The sequence below is a fragment of the Chiloscyllium punctatum genome, chromosome 26 (assembly GCF_047496795.1).
Source record: "Chiloscyllium punctatum isolate Juve2018m chromosome 26, sChiPun1.3, whole genome shotgun sequence".
In the NCBI taxonomy this organism is placed as follows: Eukaryota; Metazoa; Chordata; class Chondrichthyes; order Orectolobiformes; family Hemiscylliidae; genus Chiloscyllium; species Chiloscyllium punctatum.
Window position 1 is genome coordinate 62,960,516 of NC_092764.1, and position 16,476 is coordinate 62,976,991.

Consider the following 16,476-nt stretch of genomic DNA (forward strand, 5'->3'; position numbering starts at 1 on the left):
GACAAGGTCTCTGTCCCTGATTGTTTGAGCTGTGACCATGGGACAAGGTCTCTGTCCCTCCCTGTTTGAGCTGTGACAATGGGACACGGTCTCTGTCCCTTATTGTTTGAGCTGTGACGATGGGACAAGGTCTCTGTCTCTACCTGTTTGAGCTGTGACAATGGGACAAGGTCTCTGTCCCTTATTGTTTGAGCTGTGACCATGGGAAAAGGTCTCTGTCCCTCCCTGTTTGAGCTGTGACCATGGGACAAGGTCTCTGTCCCTCCTTGTTTGAGCTGTGACAATGTGACAAGGTCTCTGTCGCTTATTGTTTGAGCTGTGGCCATGCAACAAGGTCCCTGTCGATCCTTGTTTGAGCTGTGACAATAGGACAAGGTCTCTGTCCCTCCTTGTTTGAGCTGTGACCATGGGACAAGGTCACTGACCCTCCCAGTTTGAGCTGTGACAATGGGACAATGTCTCCGTCCATCACTGCTTGAGCTGTGACAATGGGACAAGGTCTCAGTCCCTTATTGTTTGAGCTGTGACCATGGGACAAGGTCCCTGTCGATCCTTGTTTGAGCTGTGACAATGGGACAATGTCTCCGTCCATCACTGCTTGAGCTGTGACAATGGGACAAGGTCTCTGTCCCTCCTTGTTTGATCTGTGACCATGGGACAAGGTCTCTGTCCCTCCCTGTTTGAGCTGTGACCATGGGACAAGATCCCTGTCCCTCCTTGTTTGAGCTGTGACCATGGGACAAGGTCTCTGTCCCTTCTTGTTTGAGCTGTGACAATGGGACAAGGTCTCTGTCCCTTATTGTTTGAGCTGTGACCTTGGAACAAGGTCCCTGTCTATCCCTGTTTGAGCTGTGACCATGGGACGAGGTCTCTGTCCCTCCCAGTTTGAGCTGTGACAATGGGACAAGGTCCCTGTCCCTCCCTGTTTGAGCTGTGACCATGGGCCAAGGTCTCTGTCCTTCCTTGTTGGAGCTGTGACAATGGGACAAGGTCTCTGTCCCTCCTTGTTTGAGCTGTGACCATGGGACAAGGTCTCTGTCCCTCCTTGTTTGAGCTGTGACAATGGGACAAGGTCTCTGTCCCTCCCTGTTTGAGCTGTGACAATGGGACAAGGTCCCTGTCCCTCCCTGTTTGAGCTGTGAACATGGGACAAGGTCTCTGTCCTTCCTTATTTGAGCTGTGACAATCGGACAAGGTCACTGTCCCTCCCCGTTTGAGCTGTGACCATGGGACAAGGTCTCTGTCCCTCCTTGTTTGAGCTGTGGCCATGGGACACGGTCTCTGTCCCTCCCTGTGTGAGCTGTGACCATGGGACAAGGTCTCTGTCCCTCCCTGTTAGAGCTCGAACCATGGGACAAGGTCTCTGTCTCTCCCTGTTCGTGCTGTGACCATGGGACAAGGTCTCTGTGCCTTATTGTTTGAGCTGTGACCATGGGACAAGGTCTCTGTCCCTGATTGTTTGAGCTGTGACAATGGGACAAGGTCTCTGTCCCTCCCTGTTTGAGCTGTGCCACTGGGACAAGATCTCTGTCCCTCCTTGTTTGAGCTGTGACCATTGGACAAGGTCTCTGTCCCTCCTTGTTTGAGCTGTGACAATAGGAGAAGGTCTCTGTCCCTCCCTGTTTGAGCTGTGACCATGGGACAAGGTCTCTGTCCCTCATTGTTTGAGCTGTGACCATGGGACAAGGTCACTGTCCCTCCCTGTTTGAGCTGTGACCATGGGACAAGGTCTCTGTTCCTCCTGGTTTGAGCTGTGCCACTGGGACAAGGTCTCTGTCCCTCCGTGTTTGAGATGTGACCATGGGACAACGTCTCTGTCCCTCCCTGTTTGAGCTGTGACCATGGAACAAGGTCCCTGTCGATCCCTGTTTGAGCTGTGACCATGGGACGAGGTCTCTGTCCCTCCTTGTTTGAGCTGTGACCATGGGGCAAGGTCTCTGTCCCTCCCTGTTTGAGCTGTTACCATGGAACAAGGTCCCTGTCGATCCCTGTTTGAGCTGTGACCATGGGACGAGGTCTCTGTCCCTCCCTGTTTGAGCTGTGACAATGGGACAAGGACTCTGTCCCTCCCTGTTTGAGCTGTGACAATGGGACAAGGTCCCTGTCCCTCCCTGTTTGAGCTGTGAACATGGGACAAGATCTCTGTCCTTCCTTGTTTGAGCTGTGACAATAGGACAAGGTCTCTGTCCCTCCTTGTTTGAGCTGTGGCCATGGGACAAGGTCACTGTCCCACCCTGTTTGAACTGTGACCATGGGACAAGGTCTCTGTTCCTCCTGTTTTGAGCTGTGCCACTGGGACAAAGTCTCTGTCCCTCCCTGTTTGAGCTGTGACCATGGAACAAGGTCCCTGTCGATCCCTCTTTGAGCTGTGACCATGGGACAAGGTCCCTGTCCCTCCCTGTTTGAGCTGTGACCATGGGACAAGGTCTCTCTCCCTCCCTGTTTGAGCTGTGACCATGCGACAAGGTCTCTCTCCCTCCCTGTTTGAGCTGTGACCATTGGACAAGGTTTCTGTCGCTCCCTGTTTGAGCTGTGACCATGGAACAAGGTCCCTGTCGATCCCTGTTTGAGCTGTGACCATGGCACAAGGTCTCTGTCCCTCCCTGTTTGAGCTGTGACAATGGGACAAGGTCCCTGTCCCTCCCTGTTAGAGCTCGAACCATGGGACAAGGTCTCTGTCTCTCCCTGTTCGTGCTGTGACCATGGGACAAGGTCTCTGTGCCTTATTGTTTGAGCTGTGACCATGGGACAAGGTCTCTGTCCCTCCCTGTTTGAGCTGTGACAATGGGACAAGGTCTCTGTCCCTCCCTGTTTGAGCTGTGCCACTGGGACAAGGTCTCTGTCCCTCCTTGTTTGAGCTGTGACCATTGGACAAGGTCTCTGTCCCTCCCTGTTTGAGCTGTGACCATGGGACAAGGTCTCTGTCCCTCCCTGTTTGAGCTGTGACCATGGGATAAGGTCACTGTCCCTCATTGTTTGAGCTGTGACCATGGGACAAGGTCACTGTCCCTCCCTGTTTGAGCTGTGACCATGGGACAAGGTCTCTGTTCCTCCTGGTTTGAGCTGTGCCACTGGGACAAGGTCTCTGTCCCTACTTGTTTGAGCTGTGACCATTGGACAAAGTCTCTGTCCCTCCCTGTTTGAGCTGTGACCATGGAACAAGGTCCCTGTCGATCCCTGTTTGAGCTGTGACCATGGGACAAGGTCCCTGTCCCTCCCTGTTTGAGCTGTGACCATGCGACAAGGTCTCTCTCCCTCCCTGTTTGAGCTGTGACCATTGGACAAGGTTTCTGTCGCTCCCTGTTTGAGCTGTGACCATGGAACAAGGTCCCTTTCGATCCCTGTTTGAGCTGTGACCATGGGACAAGGTCTCTGTCCCTCCTTGTTTGAGCTGTGACAATGGGACAAGGTCTCTGTCCCTCCCTGTTTGAGCTGTGACAATGGGACAAGGTCCCTGCCCTCCCTGTTTGAGCTGTGACCATGGGACAAGGTCTCTGTCCTTCCTTGATTGAGCTGTGACAATAGGACAAGGTCACTGTCCCTCCCCGTTTGAGCTGTGACCATGGGACAAGGTCTCTGTCCCTCCTTGTTTGAGCTGTGGCCATGGGACACGGTCTCTGTTCCTCCCTGTGTTAGCTGAGACCATGGGACAAGGACTCTGTCCCTCCCTGTTTGAGCTGTGACCATGGGACAAGGTCCCTGTCCCTCCTTGTTTGAGCTGTGACAATGGGACAAGGTCTCTGTCCCTCACTGTTCGTGCTGTGACCATGGGACAAGGTCTCTGTGCCTTATTGTTTGAGCTGTGACCATTGGACAAGGTCTCTGTCCCTCCCTGTTTGAGCTCTGACAATGGGACAAGGTCTCTGTCCCTCCTTGTTTGAGCTGTGACCATGGGACAAGGTCACTGTCCCTCCCTGTTTGAGCTGTGCCACTGGGACAAGGTCTCTGTCCCTCCTTGTTTGAGCTGTGACCATGGGACAAGGTCTCTGTCCCTCCTTGTTTGTGCTGTGACAATAGGACAAGGTCCCTGTCCCTCCCTGTTTGAGCTGTGACCATGGGCCAAGGTCTCTGTCCTTCCTTGTTGGAGCTGTGACAATGGGACAAGGTCTCTGTCCCTCCTTGTTTGAGCTGTGACCATGGGACAAGGTCTCTGTCCCTCCTTGTTTGAGCTGTGACAATGGGACAAGGTCTCTGTCCCTCCCTGTTTGAGCTGTGACAATGGGACAAGGTCCCTGTCCCTCCCTGTTTGAGCTGTGAACATGGGACAAGGTCTCTGTCCTTCCTTATTTGAGCTGTGACAATCGGACAAGGTCACTGTCCCTCCCCGTTTGAGCTGTGACCATGGGACAAGGTCTCTGTCCCTCCTTGTTTGAGCTGTGGCCATGGGACACGGTCTCTGTCCCTCCCTGTGTGAGCTGTGACCATGGGACAAGGTCTCTGTCCCTCCCTGTTAGAGCTCGAACCATGGGACAAGGTCTCTGTCTCTCCCTGTTCGTGCTGTGACCATGGGACAAGGTCTCTGTGCCTTATTGTTTGAGCTGTGACCATGGGACAAGGTCTCTGTCCCTGATTGTTTGAGCTGTGACAATGGGACAAGGTCTCTGTCCCTCCCTGTTTGAGCTGTGCCACTGGGACAAGATCTCTGTCCCTCCTTGTTTGAGCTGTGACCATTGGACAAGGTCTCTGTCCCTCCTTGTTTGAGCTGTGACAATAGGAGAAGGTCTCTGTCCCTCCCTGTTTGAGCTGTGACCATGGGACAAGGTCTCTGTCCCTCATTGTTTGAGCTGTGACCATGGGACAAGGTCACTGTCCCTCCCTGTTTGAGCTGTGACCATGGGACAAGGTCTCTGTTCCTCCTGGTTTGAGCTGTGCCACTGGGACAAGGTCTCTGTCCCTCCGTGTTTGAGATGTGACCATGGGACAACGTCTCTGTCCCTCCCTGTTTGAGCTGTGACCATGGAACAAGGTCCCTGTCGATCCCTGTTTGAGCTGTGACCATGGGACGAGGTCTCTGTCCCTCCTTGTTTGAGCTGTGACCATGGGGCAAGGTCTCTGTCCCTCCCTGTTTGAGCTGTTACCATGGAACAAGGTCCCTGTCGATCCCTGTTTGAGCTGTGACCATGGGACGAGGTCTCTGTCCCTCCCTGTTTGAGCTGTGACAATGGGACAAGGACTCTGTCCCTCCCTGTTTGAGCTGTGACAATGGGACAAGGTCCCTGTCCCTCCCTGTTTGAGCTGTGAACATGGGACAAGATCTCTGTCCTTCCTTGTTTGAGCTGTGACAATAGGACAAGGTCTCTGTCCCTCCTTGTTTGAGCTGTGGCCATGGGACAAGGTCACTGTCCCACCCTGTTTGAACTGTGACCATGGGACAAGGTCTCTGTTCCTCCTGTTTTGAGCTGTGCCACTGGGACAAAGTCTCTGTCCCTCCCTGTTTGAGCTGTGACCATGGAACAAGGTCCCTGTCGATCCCTCTTTGAGCTGTGACCATGGGACAAGGTCCCTGTCCCTCCCTGTTTGAGCTGTGACCATGGGACAAGGTCTCTCTCCCTCCCTGTTTGAGCTGTGACCATGCGACAAGGTCTCTCTCCCTCCCTGTTTGAGCTGTGACCATTGGACAAGGTTTCTGTCGCTCCCTGTTTGAGCTGTGACCATGGAACAAGGTCCCTGTCGATCCCTGTTTGAGCTGTGACCATGGCACAAGGTCTCTGTCCCTCCCTGTTTGAGCTGTGACAATGGGACAAGGTCCCTGTCCCTCCCTGTTAGAGCTCGAACCATGGGACAAGGTCTCTGTCTCTCCCTGTTCGTGCTGTGACCATGGGACAAGGTCTCTGTGCCTTATTGTTTGAGCTGTGACCATGGGACAAGGTCTCTGTCCCTCCCTGTTTGAGCTGTGACAATGGGACAAGGTCTCTGTCCCTCCCTGTTTGAGCTGTGCCACTGGGACAAGGTCTCTGTCCCTCCTTGTTTGAGCTGTGACCATTGGACAAGGTCTCTGTCCCTCCCTGTTTGAGCTGTGACCATGGGACAAGGTCTCTGTCCCTCCCTGTTTGAGCTGTGACCATGGGATAAGGTCACTGTCCCTCATTGTTTGAGCTGTGACCATGGGACAAGGTCACTGTCCCTCCCTGTTTGAGCTGTGACCATGGGACAAGGTCTCTGTTCCTCCTGGTTTGAGCTGTGCCACTGGGACAAGGTCTCTGTCCCTACTTGTTTGAGCTGTGACCATTGGACAAAGTCTCTGTCCCTCCCTGTTTGAGCTGTGACCATGGAACAAGGTCCCTGTCGATCCCTGTTTGAGCTGTGACCATGGGACAAGGTCCCTGTCCCTCCCTGTTTGAGCTGTGACCATGCGACAAGGTCTCTCTCCCTCCCTGTTTGAGCTGTGACCATTGGACAAGGTTTCTGTCGCTCCCTGTTTGAGCTGTGACCATGGAACAAGGTCCCTTTCGATCCCTGTTTGAGCTGTGACCATGGGACAAGGTCTCTGTCCCTCCTTGTTTGAGCTGTGACAATGGGACAAGGTCTCTGTCCCTCCCTGTTTGAGCTGTGACAATGGGACAAGGTCCCTGCCCTCCCTGTTTGAGCTGTGACCATGGGACAAGGTCTCTGTCCTTCCTTGATTGAGCTGTGACAATAGGACAAGGTCACTGTCCCTCCCCGTTTGAGCTGTGACCATGGGACAAGGTCTCTGTCCCTCCTTGTTTGAGCTGTGGCCATGGGACACGGTCTCTGTTCCTCCCTGTGTTAGCTGAGACCATGGGACAAGGACTCTGTCCCTCCCTGTTTGAGCTGTGACCATGGGACAAGGTCCCTGTCCCTCCTTGTTTGAGCTGTGACAATGGGACAAGGTCTCTGTCCCTCACTGTTCGTGCTGTGACCATGGGACAAGGTCTCTGTGCCTTATTGTTTGAGCTGTGACCATTGGACAAGGTCTCTGTCCCTCCCTGTTTGAGCTCTGACAATGGGACAAGGTCTCTGTCCCTCCTTGTTTGAGCTGTGACCATGGGACAAGGTCACTGTCCCTCCCTGTTTGAGCTGTGCCACTGGGACAAGGTCTCTGTCCCTCCTTGTTTGAGCTGTGACCATGGGACAAGGTCTCTGTCCCTCCTTGTTTGTGCTGTGACAATAGGACAAGGTCTCTGTCCCTCCCTGTTTGAGCTGTGACCATGGGACAAGGTCTCTGTCCCTCCTGGTTTGAGCTGTGCCACTGGGACAAGGTCTCTGTCCCTTCTTGTTTGAGCTGTGACCATTGGACAAATTCTCTGTCCCTCCCTGTTTGGTTGTGACCATGGGACAAGGTCTCTGTCCCTCACTGTTTGAGCTGTGACCATGGGACAAGGTCTCTGTCTCCCCTGTTTGAGCTGTGACCGTGGGACAAGGTCTCTGTCCCTCCTTTTTTGAGCTGTGACAATGGGACAAGGTCTCTGTCCCTCCTTGTTTGAGCTGTGACAATGGGACAAGGTCTCTGTCCCTCCCTGTTTGAGCTGTGACAATGGGACAAGGTCTCTGTCCCTCCCTGTTTGAGCTGTGACCATGGGACACTGTCCCTGTCCCTCCTTCTTTGAACTGTGACAATGGGACAAGTTCTCTGTCCCTCCCTGTTTGAGCTGTGACCATGGGACACGGTCTCTGTCCCTCCCTGTTTTTGCTATTAAATGGAGATCTGTGATGGGTGAAGCACTGAAGAAAGACTGTACTGTTGGAACCTGCAGTTCCATCTTTTTATTTTCTGTTGAAAACTAAAACTATAGTCTATAACTTTTAACTTTATTTCATTTGTTTTACACTACATTATAATTACTGCAATGTTTACCTCTTGACATTTTTCTTCCTTTCTACCTGCCTTTTAGGATTTTGTACCTCGGTATTCGTACCGAAGATGGCACTTTATGTGGAGACATGAAACATTTTTCTCTGTACTCCTGTATGTTTGTCCTTGAGTACACATAGCAAGGAAGCCAAAATCAAATCAAAACCAGTTCCCTGGTGTTTCCCTGTACATTGTCCTGAACGTGTCGTACTGTTGCATCAGTCAGCATTGAAAGCTCTCGATTTTGTGAGGTGTCTTGATGCTTAAAAAGGTCAACAGTGGGAATGAGCATCCAGCCCTCAAATCAGGGGGTGACTGGGCTGAATCATCAGCAACAGGGTTTGTAGCCCACACCCCTTCACTCCCCAACACTGAGTGTCTCTGTATTTCTGTTTCTGTCCCTGTGTAAGGGGTTGCTCTGTCTCTCTGAACTCCCATTGCGGTGGACATCACTGATGTACTTTAATGTGTTAATGACCCATCCCCACAGTCTAGGGCAGGGCGGGCAGAAAGCTTCATGGAGGGTCTGGAGTTATCATTCACACATTTCTGACAGCAAAGGGAGCTTCTGGGATTACAGTCCCTAAGGTAACATTTGTTACAATGAGGAAGCCTCCTCTGTTCACCCTCACCACAGAAATGAAGATCATTGAAATGTTTCTGTGTTTTCTGTAAATCCTCAGTGAGTAGATTTTCAATCATTCATTCTGTGTGTTGTTACAGGGCCAGGAGAGGAACCCTGTCTCACCCGATGTTACAATCCAAGTGGGGGATTCAATGATTGATGATCTCACCAGCCCTCTGACAGTTACATTTCAGGATGTACCTTTCCAGGTGAGATAAACCTCCACATTATCATCGAGCTGACCCTGTGAGCAGCCAGGTCTGACTGGATTGGGCAGCAGAGTCTGGATCATCTCCAGTGTTGATGAACAAGTTAAACTGAATGACCCCGAAATTCTATAGTCCTCAGGCTGTGAATGGGGCCCCGTCTGGGCAGGTTTGGAGGATTCAGAGCTGATCTCCTTGTCTCTTTAATGTCCATCAGAAACTGTGATCATGATGAGGGTGTGGAATGTTATGATGCTGTACAAATGAGGATCGCTGTGCCTTGTGAGACATTTCCCATCACTTGTGTCCTGAAATTCCTCTGGAGGGTTGAGAAAGGAGGGTCTGGGACAGGACAGAATGATTGTCCACCCCATGGATATGACCCTGACCCCATCCAAAACCCCATGGTCAGAGGGATTTCTCTGTTACAGATGGACCCCCCACAACATTCCTGGTAAAACAGGTTGTTCCCTCGGGTCAGGTGACCCTGTTTCTTCAGGTTTGTGGAGCTTGGGGGAAAAGTTCATTAAAAATGGCCACGTTCCGGTTTGGTCACTTCATGAAATGTAATTGATCACACAATGTTCCTTATACCCCACATCCTGGGGACCATAAACAGCAGAAGGAAATTCAATGGGACATTTTCCTCATTTACATCAATAGACCCACAGCCCCCCATGGCCACAGTTTCAGATCAGCAGGAGAAGGACAGGGACTCGGTGTAAACAGGTGCTGCCCCATTGGCCATCCAAAACACCCAAAACCCATCCCCTTTACAGCCTGAGAGACTCTGGGAGTGAAACCTGTTCATGGAGCATCACCTCAAACAGAGCGACACAATCTCACCTCAATTCCCTGACAGTAACAGCCATGTCCTGCCTGTCCTCAGGGAATTGAGGTGAGTCTTCACTTGAATCTCTCCCAGACTATGATGGTTTTAAGCTGTCATCTTTCCTTCATTATGACCCATCTCCATTTCAGTAAAATGACCTCCACAAGTTCTGTAAAGGCACTCGGCACGGGCTGCATTTTCCCAATCTCATGGAGACAGGTTTGGGGGTGAATGGCCTGGTTAAAGAGCCAGAAACCCTGACAGGTCACTCCTTGACCCTGTCCAGGGGTGACTTTCTCATGATAAGGGACTGGAGCTATCACAGGACTCAGCAGCAACCTCCACAGAGATGGCCAGGCAGTGAGGTCAAATATGGCCCCAATCAGGGACCATGATCCTCCAGTGCTGCAATGCTGCTGGTGTTACACAGGCCCCTGCTCTGTCAGGAGTTGAGTAACATGGTGGAAGGGCTCTCTCACTGGGAGGGCAGTGGACCATGGGTAACTGATATAACTGACAGCATCAGGGAGCTGCAATGCTCACAGTGGTCCTGGAGTAGTGCAGACAGTCTTTCAGAGGGATCACTGTCCAACCTGAGGCTCCTCACAGGACTTTGTATCATTCTCACCACTGAAGAGAGAGACATTTGTGAGTGCCCCTATTTGAAGGTGTCTGCTCGGTCTCTCCCGTGTCCAGTAGCGTTCTCCTCTCCCAATGAGGCTGCTGTCTGGACACTGCTTCAGACCCTCCCCCTGGGCCCTGTACTTCCTGGTAAAGTTAAAGATGGTGAATGGGGAGGTGACCAATTAGGAATCTGCTTTGTGTAAAGTTACTTTGGTGGGAACACTGAGGTCATACCCAGGATCCGGAAAATTATAACCCAATAATTTCCCAGTTGGCATCACATTTCCTCCTCCTTCCCTGCCTTACCCTGTTAGACAGGCGAGAGAGAAATGTCTCAATGTGTTTGTATCGACCCAGCTGCTTCAACTGTATTATTGTTGGTGAAGCTGATGTTCTGGTTTATCTTTTCCATTTTAGTCCGATTCTCCACCATGCAGCGCCTGGGACTCTGGTGGAAATGGTAAGTGAAGATTGTGTTAAAATGCTGACATCACTCAATACTGGAATGTGTAAATGAGGGAATGATTCTCATGATTAATAATTCTCCAATACAGGCCCCTTCCATCTGGATGGATGTAACACCCCCATGAGCAGACTGGGGAACATAGGGGATACGATCACTTGCAGATGTGACCGTCTGGGTTTCTACTTTGCCCTAACACTAGAATCGAAGGTATGAATCGTGCTCATCTCCACACTGTAAATAAACTCCAATATAAGGTTCAATTGGCCTGGAAAGTGAGACTGTTATCACATTCTTACTGCAGTTCAATACAGCTCTGCCCAAGTCTTGAACATGCCTCTGCAAAATATTCTGTAGCTCTGCCACCCCAGTCTCTATGTTTACTTTTAATCTGTTTAAAAACCAGCAATGTAACAATATTTCAGCCTCTCAGTTCAGATGAACCTCCTGCTTGAAATCCCGTTCTGACTTTGATATCAGTGCCCATACATGGATTTTCAATGAGCCTCCCAACTCTGCTGCAGTGTCTGAGCTCCCGCTAGTGCAGACAAACCAGGGAAATCAGTCATGTTTTTTCATTCTCTCCCATGATGCAGGTGTTGCTGGATGGGCCAACGATAGTTCCCTGTCCCTAATTGCTCTGGAGAAGTTGGTTGTGTGCTGCCTACTTGAACCTCCATAATGTTTATCCCCACAATGCTGACAGGAGGGGAGTTCTGGGAGTTTTACTCATTGGCTGTGAATTAATGGTGATTAATTACCAGATCAGATGGTGTGTGGCTTGAAGGGTAACTTGCAGACGGTCCTGTTTTCATTCACCTTCTGGCATCATCCTTCAAGATGCTGAATGTAGCAGGTTTGAAAGGTGATTTTCAAGGAGCTTTGGTGAGTTAATCCAATAAATGGTACTTACTGCTACCACTGTGATCCTGAGCTGCACGTAGTGAGTGTTGAAGGTGGTGGATGTGATGCCAACCAAGTGGTTTCCTTTATCCTGCGAACTGCCAAGCTTCTAGAATGTTGTTCCTCATTCAGAATTCTCCCGAGATGAACATACGGACAAATGTTTTATTGAAATTAATTTTAAGATGGCTCGAATATAATAACAGAAATGTGTTGCTGAGTCTGAGTTTTGGGCCCCATATCGAAGGAAGGGTATTGGAGGAGGTCTCGAGGAGGCTTAAAAGAATGATCCCGAGGATAAAGGACTTGTCCCATGAGGAGCAAATGGGAACTCTGGGAACATACTCAATGGCATGTAGTCGGATGGCGGGATCTGACTGAAACTTGATACTAAGAGGCCTGGATTGAGTGGATATGGAGAAAATGTTTCCACCAATTGAAGACTAGGAACTGGGGACACAGCCTGAGGGTGAAGGGACGACCATTTAGATGAGGAGGAATTTCTGCTGCCAGAGGGTGCTGAAGCTGTAGATCTCATTGCCCAAGTGTCTTTAAGATAGAGATGGACAGGTTCTTGATCAGTAAGGGAGTAAGGGTTATGGGGAGCAGGCAGGAGAATGTGGTTGAGGAACAGGCCAGCCATAATTGAATGCTAGAGCTGATTCAATGGGCTGAATGGCCTCATTCTACCCCTGTCTTGTGGCCTCAGCAGGACATTTCTGCTCTCGTAATCTTGCCCTCTCTAAGTGAATGCTAACATTGCATTTGCCTTCCTCACTGTCAGATTTGATACATAATCCCCACATCTAAGTAAATAGAAGTATGATCTATACAATCTATCAAGGCCGATTTCATTTTAAGATCTGAACTGTCCAGTCCTGTCATCAGCTGGAACCATAGTAAGGACAAGTGGAGAGTATCCCATCAGAATGCTGAGGTGTGCCTTGTAGACAGGCTTACGAGTGCAGAGGTGAGTCACTCACAGCAGAATACCGAGCCGCTGACCTGCTCTCACAGCCACAGGACTGATATCGCTGATCAGTCCCATTTCTGGTCAGGGGTAAGCCCATGATGTTATACGGGGGGGGGGGGGTGGGGGGGCCGGGGGGGGAAGGGGGGGGTGGGGGGAAGTCAACAATAGTAATGGCTTGAATGTCATGAGGAGATGGTTCGATTCTCTCTTGTTGGAGATGATTATTGTCTGACAGTTAGTGTGAATGTTATCTGCCACTTAATTTCCTTCAAACATTTGTTTTCTCTCTTATCTCCCAATTCATTCTCAAATTTATTGATTTTTTTCAACCCCTCTGATCAGTGCAGTTATCTTTGTTTCAGAGTTATCTGTAAATCCCAGACACAAGTTTGACCAGTTTACATGGCAATTTCATTCATTTCACAACTTTTCCTCCATAGGTTACTAATTGGTCCTAAATCTGTTCCTTAAAAATCTCTTTGCCTGTTGTAAAGTCTGGATATTGTCTTTCACACTGAATATCTCATCATTCGTGTTTCCCAGTTTGTATCAGCATTTCGAACTTTAATTGTTCTTTTCATGTCAAAGCATCAGTAATCCATCCGCCCTGGTTTTTAATTCTGCACTCAGCCAACTATTCTGAGCCAGCAGCAATTCCTTCTCCTATTCACCGTATTTGTCACACGATCTCAGAGAGGTTTTTGACATTTGATGTTTTAAAGTGAAGATCAATCTTTGTTGAATTTGCTTCCACGTGTTTATCATTGAGACATTGTAAGTTCTCGCTCAAGTACTTTAGTTCCTGTGACCGATGCTGAAGTGCTCTCACCTGTTTGTATTTTCTTCAGCAAATTCACCATTTCAGCACAAAATTGGTTCACCACTTGATCAGCTTTTCCTTTAACTGTCATTATCAGCAATAGGCTGCTTGGGTTTGGCCTCAGTAATTGTGGAGAGTTTGGATAAGACCAACATGATCAGGAGCTGCAACAAGACACTCATCAATGACACTGTCCCAGTATCTCTCAAAAGATGAATTTGTTCCTTTGTTTCGTTGGAGAGGAAAGGGAATACTTCTCACTGAGAGATAAAACCTCTGTAACCTCCTGTAATCTGGCTAAATTCAATGGAGGTCAAGGAAATATTTCCTTATCTATCCTGAGGTACATTCTCTATTCTAGAAGGTTCTAGGAGAACATGCTGCTCTTCTATTGCATCTGGTTTATGGGTCCATTTCCAGCAATCAGTGCAATGTTGTTCCTGTGTTACATCTTGCTTCAAAAGAAACATCGGCTTTTGGACTTCACTCCCGCTCTCAGCATCTCTCAGTTTGACTTGAGGAGAGTGTCCTTTTGGGTGGAAATTTCTGCTCCCTTGAGTGGCATGGGAAATGGTAAGAAAATTGGGAAAATACAGAGAGAATGGAAAAATCAGGTCCTCAATGTTGGGAATAACATTTCCAGTTTTCCCAACAGTTCACACAGCAAATTCTCAATCTTGCACATGAGCGGTCACCATTTCATTTCCATGAAGTTGCATCTCATTATCAGCCCCAATCCCATCACTGTATGCAGCTTCCAGTTCTCCTCCCTGTCCCTGAGAAACTAGATGACACCAATTCAAACGAAACTCCATGGATGTCACTGCGGTTACCTGGCAACTGCAGCTTATTGCCTCCTTCTCCATGCCTTTGGACAACTCCATCTTTCCATCATTTCACCACATGCTCCATGGACACTGTCCTCTTCCACCCTTGATCCATGCAAGTGGGCATCACCAAACACCCAGCCTCAGCACATCATCACAGCTGCTTTTAGACAAAACACACACCTCGTCACCCCCTTCAGACTTCACTTTCGAGCTCAGGGATGCTAACGAGCTGCTTGCTTCTGCCAGTTACTTTGCAGACAGGGACACATATGAATCTCATACATCTACAAATGATGTATGTGCTGGCTCAGTCAAGCAGCCTGAACAGTGGGATTCTCCCCCAGAGCTGGTTTCTCCCAGGTACAGGGTGCTATAGGGTGCACCCATCTTGCTCTGATCGTTTCCTATCACCAGCCGGTAAACATCGGCAACTGAAAAGGTTCCCACTTCATCAACTCCATCAAAAGCTGATGACACCTTTACAAAGGCTCAGACTGAGGCAGAACAGAGACATGACACTGTCCATGTTTCCACCAGGGCCATAATGGAACTGATCGTAGACCTGTTGATGTTGGTAATACTGTCGAAAGAAGAAAGATTGAAAAAAAATTGGTCTTTATTCTCTAGAGTTTCAAAGAATAAGAAATGATTTCACTGAAAAATGCAAAATAGTTAAAGGGATAGACTGGGTTGATGCGGGTGAAACATTACCCCGAGTGGGGGGGGGGTCTAGAACCAGGAACAATTGAAAAATAAGGGGGATGCCACTTCGGTGTGAATGAGGAGAATTGTTTTTACTCAGAGCGTTGTGAACCTTTGGAACTCTCAGACTTCCAAAGAATTCTCCGCAGAAGGATGTGGAGAATCCAGATTTGAGTATGTTTAAGGGAGAGATTGATACATTTCTGGTGGTCACTAATATGGGGATAGGGTGAGTAAAGGACTTTTGAAATGTTCAATCAACTATGATCATACTGAAGGGCAGGGCAGTTTCAATGGGCTGAATGGCCATCTTTGGCTCCTGTGTTCCTGTGAGGCTTTGCTGCCTGGACTGCTCCTGTCGGGACTTAGAGTCGATCCAGAAAGGGTGTGCTACTTCATTGAGGAAGTTTCTGAGTAGGAAGATGAGGATCAGGATATTCACAAGGAGAGGTGCCCAAGGAAGCATGATAGAGCTATGTTTCATCAAACAGCAGAGGACCCAGAACTGATCCCTGCGGAACTCCACTTGTAACTGGACTCCATGCTGAATATTTACCATCTACCACCACTCTCTGACTTCGACCGGTTAGCCAGTTTTCTATCCAATTGGCCAAATTTCCCTCTATCCCATGCCTCCTGACTTTCCGCATAAGCCTACCATGGGGAACCTTATCAAATGCCTTACTAAAATCCATGTACACTACATCCACTGCTCTACCCTCATCCACATGCTTGGTCACCTCCTTGAAGAATTCAATAAGACTTGTAAGGCAAGACCTACCCTTCACAAATCCGTGCTGGCTGTCCCTAATCAAGCAGTGTCTTTCCAGATACTCGTAAATCCTATCCCTCAGTACCCTTTCCATTACTTTGCCTACCACAGAAGTAAGACTAACTTGCCTGTAGTTCCCGGGGTTATCCCTATTCCCTTTTTTGTACAGGGGCACAACATTCGCTACTCTCCAGTCCCCTGGTACCACCCCTGTTGCCAGTGAAGACGAGAAGATCATTGCCAACGGTACTGCAATTTCCTCTCTTGCTTCCCATATAATCCTAGGATATATCCAGTCAGGCCCGGGGGACTTGTCTATCCTCAAGTTGTTCAAAATGTCCAACACATCTTCCTTCCTAACAGGTATCTCTTCTAGCTTATCAGTCCGTTTCACACTCTCCTCTTCAACAATACGGTCCCTCTCGTTCGTAAATACTGAAGAGAAGTACTTGTTCAAGACCTCTCCTATCTCTTCCGACTCAATACACAGTCTCCCACCACTGTCCTTGATCGGACCTACCCTCGTTCTCGTCATTCTCAGGTTTCTCACATACGCATAGAATGCCTTGGGGTTATCCTTGATCCTATCCGCCAAGGATTTTTCATGCCCTCTCTTAGCTCTCCTAATCCCTCTCTTCAGGTCCCTTCTGGCTATCCTGTATCCCTCCACTGCTCTGTCTGAACCTTGTTTCCTCAACCTTATGTAAGCCTCCTTCTTCCTCTTTACTAGACATTCAACCTCCCTCGTCAACCAAGGCTCCCTCACACGACCATTTCTTTCCTGCCTGATCAGTACATACATATCAAGGACACGTCGTATCTGCTCCTTGAAAAAGTTCCACATTTCCACCACATCCTTCCCTGACAGCCTATGCTCCCAACGTATGCTCCTCAAATCCTGTCTTACAGTATC

At 49.3% G+C, this 16,476-nt stretch overlaps 1 protein-coding gene across 1 annotated transcript in view; it reads left to right on the forward strand.

Moving 5' to 3' along the window:
- Nucleotides 1-16,476, forward strand: part of LOC140496213 (uncharacterized) — a 126,468-nt gene that overhangs the window by 85,290 nt on the left and 24,702 nt on the right. The window contains exons 6-8 of the mRNA XM_072595712.1: nt 8,537-8,647; nt 10,518-10,560; nt 10,655-10,773. Of these exons, the coding sequence (XP_072451813.1) occupies nt 8,537-8,647; nt 10,518-10,560; nt 10,655-10,773 (273 nt within the window). The remainder of the gene's footprint in view (nt 1-8,536; nt 8,648-10,517; nt 10,561-10,654; nt 10,774-16,476) is intronic.